We start from the raw sequence: 6,417 nt of genomic DNA, 5'->3' as shown, positions 1-6,417 counted from the left end.
TTGCTGCACTGCCTCTGTGGCAAGTATACCCTTTCTTAGGTAAAGAAACCCAAACTGCACACTATACTCCAGATGTGGCCTCAGCAAGACCAGTTATATAAATTACAAGATTATTCCCTTCACTTCCTCAATCCGAATGTTATTTAATATCTTAATCATAGAACAGTTTAATGAATTACTTATGCAAAGTATTAGTCAAGTAAATTGTATTTTATTTATGCTTTAAAATATTTCAGATAAGGTCAGACTTTCAGCACCATTTTATAAGTCTCTCATGCGTCGGAAAGATCCGATCATTGAGTTGTAGCTGCCCCAGTCACCGTATCTCCTATATTCACCGGGTCTCAGGAAGTACTGTCGGCCTCTGTAGTTGGGATGTTCATAGAAGATCCAGTAACCGTCCATCACTTGGCAGGAGTGAATGTCACGGTAACGGAAACGATCGTAGACAGAGGGACAGTCATCCATGAATTCCATCATCTGTCCCCCAAAGTCAGGCCTCTCGTAAATCCTCATCCTGTAGTTTCCACCTCGGTACTGGAATAGAACATTTTAATTTATCTTCAACTTATAAGCATGAAAATGTGCGTGCTGTATTATAGATAGCTTATACAACGGGTGTTTTATACAATCAATTTATTGATAAGGAAATAAGGCACAAATAATGAATTTGTGTCTCAACTCGTGCTTAACGATGCATGTCTAATATATGTGCACATCACTGGCTGGGCCAACATTTATTGCCCAGTCCTAACTGCCCTCCATTTCAGAGGGTATTTAAGGGTCAACCACGTTGCCCTGGAGTCATATGAAGACCAGCCCAGGTAAGGACGGCAGATTTCCTTCCCGAAAGGGCATTAGTGAACCAGATGGGTTTTTACTAGAATTGTTTCATGGACATCATAGGACTTCTAATTCCAAATTTTTTTTATTGAATTCAAATTTCACCACCTACTGTGATGGGATTGTGAACCCCGGTCCCCAGATCTTGTCCTAGGTCTCTGCTGACAACACCACTACACCATAGCCTCTCATTTGGAAAGAAGTAAGTTTTTCGTAGATGGCCCTTGAGCTGAATTTTGGGCAGGATACCCTTGCTGGATCTGGGTGGACCTGGTCTTACTATTATAAATATTTAAATAGAGACTGGTAACAGTGTCGTAAATGTCGTTAATATTAACACGTAATGTTAAACAAAAAACATGTGAGAAAATAATTTACAATTTATATTTGTAACTTACGTATGGGTAGGAGCGACATGAGCCAATACTGTCACTGAATCCCATCCAGCGCTGGTAGTCAGGATAATCTCCCCTCCTCAGAACATACTGGTATCCCATGTAATTGGGTCTCTCGTACAGCACCCACCAGTCACTCTCCACGCGGATGGAGTTACAGCGACTGAAGTAAGGGGACAGGTCGGGACAGTCAGTGCTGCACTCATAGTGCCGACCCTGGAAGTTCCTGTCCTCGTAAAAGAAGATCTAGAAGAGAGAAGCGTGGACAATAAAGAAATAATTTCAATTAATAATTTAGCAATCTTAAAATAAATAATTACATTACAACATATAAATTGGAAAAGTCTTGCCTTTCCCATTTTGACCTCGCAGTTAAGCTATTGGCTGCTCGTTGCTCTATCCCACACAGCTTCGTATTTATATAACAGACAGTAACACCTTCCTGGGTTGTACCTTTGTTATTCTAATGGTCCACGATCGAAAGTCAGCAGAAAAACATCTCGGTGGCACATCCATTGTAGAAGAGAAAAACCTGTATTCATTTTAAAAGCCGCATCACTAATTCTCTCATTTTTGCCTTTGACACCGTCATTGTTCTGTAACAAGTCCAAGAATGAGAGCTTGCGTTGTTTCTATGAACAAAATACTCCAGCACAACTCTGCTGAGTTAGGTATTTTTATTGATTAGAAATCTGAATAACAATTGCGCCTGCATTATTCATATTTTTGTTAAAAAAAAGGAAAGTCTGCATTCAGATTGTAGATGTGACCTGATGCTTTTAATGGTCAGGAAATTTCTCTGCACTTGTCACCCACACATGGACCAAAATGCCCAATTTATTGAAAGAGGTTTTAAACTGCATTAGGAAAATTATCAATCTCAGTTAAACTGATCCCCAGACAGAGGAAAAGCTAATGCCACAATGCTGAAGAATTAGTTCTGCAAAGTGTCGCTAAAACCAGTAGGTACTTATCATATATTGTGATACAATATGGTTACTGACTGTTAGCGATGTGTGAGTTAGGTGCATTGGCCATGCTAAATTCTCCCTCAGTGTACCCAAACAGACATTGGAGTGGCGTGACAAGGGGATTTTCACAGTAATTTCATTGCAGTGTTAATGTAAGCCTACTTATGATACGAATAAATAAAACATAAACTTCATTCCATGTGCCAAGGGGCACCTGGATATTGTGGCAGTCATCAATGGTTTGGGTTGAGAGTGGATGGATTTGTCAGAATTTCGATCATTGAGGGTAGCAGGTGGAGGTGAAGTTGACCCCTTGCTCATACAGTTGCTCTGAACTCCTCCCCGTCCAATGAAAATGTCCTGCTTTTCTTTCAGTGACCCATTCTGAACGAGCCTGGTTTCTGAAAGGGAAGTTATGTCAGCCTATCAAGTTGCACTCGATCACAGTTGTCCTGTGCATGTTATTGACCAGTTGCATGTTGGCTGTCAGTCCCCTACAGATGACCCCGACATTCCAACTTGTCAGTCAAAGAGTTGGCATCTTCTTCCTTTTTGTTTGTTTTGTTTGTGTGCCTTGTGTGATGGGTTCCATCCACTTATTGAGCAGAGTTCCAAGCACTCATTGAAGCATTTGGACCATGGGAGGGGTGGGGGGGTGGGGGTATGGTTAGCATCTTATTAGTAGGAGTTGCCCAACTTGAGGTGTGTGGTGACTGGTCAGTGGAACAGGATGGGCCCTTCCCACCACTGGAGACTAAGAAGGCTACTAAAAATCGAATCAAAAGAGCTAAGTTGAACTACGAAAGGAAATTAGCAGAAGAAATAAACGCAGATACCAAAAACTTCCACAAGTATACAAAGACGAAGAGAATAGCTCAAGTAAAAGTTGGCCCTTTAGAGGACAATACTGGTGAGGTATTAATGGGGAATGCAGAGATGGCAGAGTCACTAAACCAATAATCTAAACCAAGCCTCTGGCTTCACGGTAGAGAATAATGAAGGTTTTCCAAAAGCTGTAGTTAATGCAACTTGGTGAAATAATCATAACTGGGGAAAAGGTAGTGAATCAACTAATGGAATTAAAGGCAGATAAGTCTCTGGACCTGATGCTCTGGACCCTAGGGTGTTAAAGGAAATGACAGCAGAGATACTGGATGCACTGATTGTGATATTTCAAAATGCCTTGGATTCTGGTAAGGCCCTGGTGGATTGGAAACACGCTAATGTGATACTCCTAATCAAAAATAGGAAACTATTGGCCAGCCAGCTTGACCTCTGTGGTGGGGAAGTTTCCAGAATCAATCATTAAGAAGGAGATGAATGAGCATTTGGAAAGGTAAAGCTCAATCCACCATTGTCAGCATGGTTTTATGAAGGGAAAGTCATCTTAACAAAATTGCTTGAGTTTTTTGAGGACACAACCTGCAAGTGGAGAGCCTGTAGATATGATGTACCTAGACTTCCAGAAGGCATTTGACAAGGTGCCTGCCAATTCAATCATTGGAGATATCTCCCTGTCCCTCCCTTGCACTCATAAGACTATAAGATCATAAAATATAGGAGTTGAATTAGGCCACTCGGTCCATCGAGTCTCCTCCATCATTCAATCATGGCTGATATTTTTCTCATCCCCATTCTCCTGCCTTTTCCCCATAATCTCTGAACCCCTTATTAATCAAGAACCTATCTATCTCTGTCCTAAAGACACTCAATGACCCGGCCTCCACAGCCTTCTGCGGCAAAGAGTTCCACAGATTCACCACTCTCTGGCTGAAGAAATTCCTCCTCATCTCTGTTTTAAAGGATTGTCCCTTTAGCCTGAGGTTGTGCCCTCTGGTTCTAGTTTTTCCTACTAGTGGAAACATCCTCTCCACGTCCCCTCTATCCAGGCCTCGCAGTATATCCAGCCTCTTCTTTCTAAACTGCAATGAGTACAGACCCAGAGTCCTCAACCATTCCTCATATGACAAACTCTTCATTCCAAGGATCATTCTTATGAACCTTCTCTGTACCGTTTCCAAGGCCAGCACATCCTTCCTTCGATATGAGGCCACCCCAGCTCATAATACTCCAGGTGGGATCTGACCAGAATCCTACACAACCTCAGAAGTACATTGCTTCTTTTGTATTCTAGCCCTCTTGACATGAATGCTAACATTGCATTTGCCTCCCTAACTACCAAGTGAACCTGCATGTTAATCTTAAGACAATCTTGAACAAGGATTCCCAAGACCCTTTGTGTTTCTGATTTCCTAAACATTTCCCCATTCAGAAAATGGTCTGTGCCTCTATTCCTCCTTCCAAAATGCATAACCTCACACTTTTCCACACTGTATTCCATCTGCCACTTCTTCGCCCGCTCTCCTAACCTGTCCAAGTCCCTCTGCAGCCCCCCTGCTTCCTCAATACTACAGGTCCCTCTACATATTTTTCTATCATCTGCAAACTTGGCAACAGTGTCCTCAGTTCCTTCCTCCAAATTGTTCACGTACATTGTGAAAAGTTGAGTTCCCAGCACTGACCCCTGAGGCACACCACTAGTCACCGGCTGCCATCCTTAAAAAGATCCCTTTACCCCCACTCTCCGCCTACTGCCAGTCAGCCAATCCTCTATCCATGCCACCATCTTAACACCATGGACACTTAACTTATTTAACAGTCTCCTATGCAGCACCTTGTCAAAGGCCTTCTGGAAATCTAAATAAACCACGTTCACTGGTTCTCCTTTATCTAACTTCCTTGTTACCTTCTCCAAGAACTCTAACAGATTTGTCAGACATGACTGCTCCTTAAAGCCGTGCTGACTCAGTCCTACTTTATCATGCACTTCCAAGTACTCTGCAATCTCATCTTTAATAATGGACTCTAAACTGTTCCCAAAGATCGAAGTCAGGTTAACTGGGCTATAATTTCCTGCCTGCTGCCTCCCTCCTTTCTTAAACAGCAGTGTTACATTAGCTACTTTCCAGTCCTCTGCAACCCTCTCTGCCTCCGGTGATTCCTGAAAGATTATCACCAATGCCTCCACCATTTCCTCAGCTATCTCTTTTAGAACCCTGGAGTGTAGTCCATCTGGCCCAGGTAATTTATCCACCTTCAGACTTTTCAGTTACCCCAGAATCTTCTCTTTGGCGATGTCCACTACTTTCACCTGTGCCCCCTGATTCTCCCGGAGCTCTGGCTCCCGTTGGTGTCTTCCACCATGAAGACTGACACAAAGTAACTGTTCAGTTCCTCTGCCATTGCTTTGTTTCCTATTATTACTTCTCCAGCTTCATTTTCCAGTGGTCCAATGGCTATTTTTGTCCCGACAGCTCAGAAGACTCCTCGGAGGAAGCCAATGAAGGCACCTCCAAGGCCAGTGTCAGTTTTGCGTCAGCTTCCACCTCACAGTTCACCATCTCAGAGACGTTCACATCAGCGGGTCAAGTTATTGGTCAGGCAACTGGGTCACTGTCTGGTGAGCACAGCACATCTGGTAATGTACGTCGGGTGAGGACAGAACGCCCGAGGTCTCTGTCCCGCAGGAGCTTTGTGTGTGCATTTGTTAGTAACTTTATCTTTTCTTAAGTAACTTCTAGATAAATAAAATAAGCGAACTAAACTATTCCTTCCTTTCCAAGTCAAAAGACTGGGTTACTTTAAAAATTGAATTATTCACTCCAAGGGTAAAATAACCACACTCATATACAAATATAGTGTTCATGGGTAACTGCGGGGAAACATTTTTAAAGTGCCCGTCACAGACTGTAAACACAATGATACCATGTACCTATTTGACTGGTGTATAATTTTAAATATCTTGAGATGTGACAAACTAAAGATTTTTCTTCATTCATGGGATGTGGGCATTGCTGGCTAGACAAGGATTTATTGTTCATCCCTAATTGCCCTTGAGAAGACGGCTGTGAGCTGCTTTCCTGAACCCCTGTTGTCCATGTAGATACACCCACAAAGTGAAAGTTCCAGAATTTTGACCCAGTGAAGGAAAAGTTCCAAGTTGGGATGGCTTGTGGCTTGGAGGAGAACTTCCAGGTGATCACGGCCCCACCTGCCTGCTTCTAGACTGTAGAGGTCATGGGTTTGGAAGTCACTGTCAAAGGAGCTTTGATGAGTTGTTGCATTGCACCTTCAAAGATGGTACACACGGCTCCTACCATCAGGGGTGGGAGAAGTCAATGCTAAAGGTGGTAGGTGGGCTGTCATTA

General features: G+C 42.9%; 1 protein-coding gene across 3 annotated transcripts; it reads right to left on the bottom strand.

The window, feature by feature from the left end:
* Nucleotides 1-261: 261 nt before the first annotated feature.
* Nucleotides 262-3,795, bottom strand: LOC145349831 (gamma-crystallin S-1-like). 3 transcript variants are annotated; one of them, XM_080198406.1, is made up of 3 exons: nt 3,787-3,795; nt 1,238-1,484; nt 262-530 (listed from the first exon to the last, which is right to left on the bottom strand). In XM_080198406.1, the coding sequence occupies exons 1-3, from the start codon at nt 3,793-3,795 to the stop codon at nt 262-264; spliced, it is 525 nt and encodes a 174-aa protein (XP_080054532.1). The 3 variants fall into 3 exon arrangements, with proteins under 3 accessions (XP_080054532.1, XP_080054531.1, XP_080054530.1); XM_080198405.1 differs by lacking the exon at nt 3,787-3,795 and adding an exon at nt 1,589-1,597; XM_080198404.1 differs by lacking the exon at nt 3,787-3,795 and adding an exon at nt 1,589-1,597 and having other exon boundaries at nt 262-537; nt 1,242-1,484.
* Nucleotides 3,796-6,417: the final 2,622 nt, after the last annotated feature.

The sequence above is a fragment of the Carcharhinus amblyrhynchos genome, chromosome 11, assembly GCF_965287045.1.
Source record: "Carcharhinus amblyrhynchos chromosome 11, sCarAmb.v2.hapA, whole genome shotgun sequence".
Lineage (NCBI taxonomy): Eukaryota > Metazoa > Chordata > Chondrichthyes > Carcharhiniformes > Carcharhinidae > Carcharhinus > Carcharhinus amblyrhynchos.
This window is presented reverse-complemented; position numbering and strand designations above follow the sequence as displayed.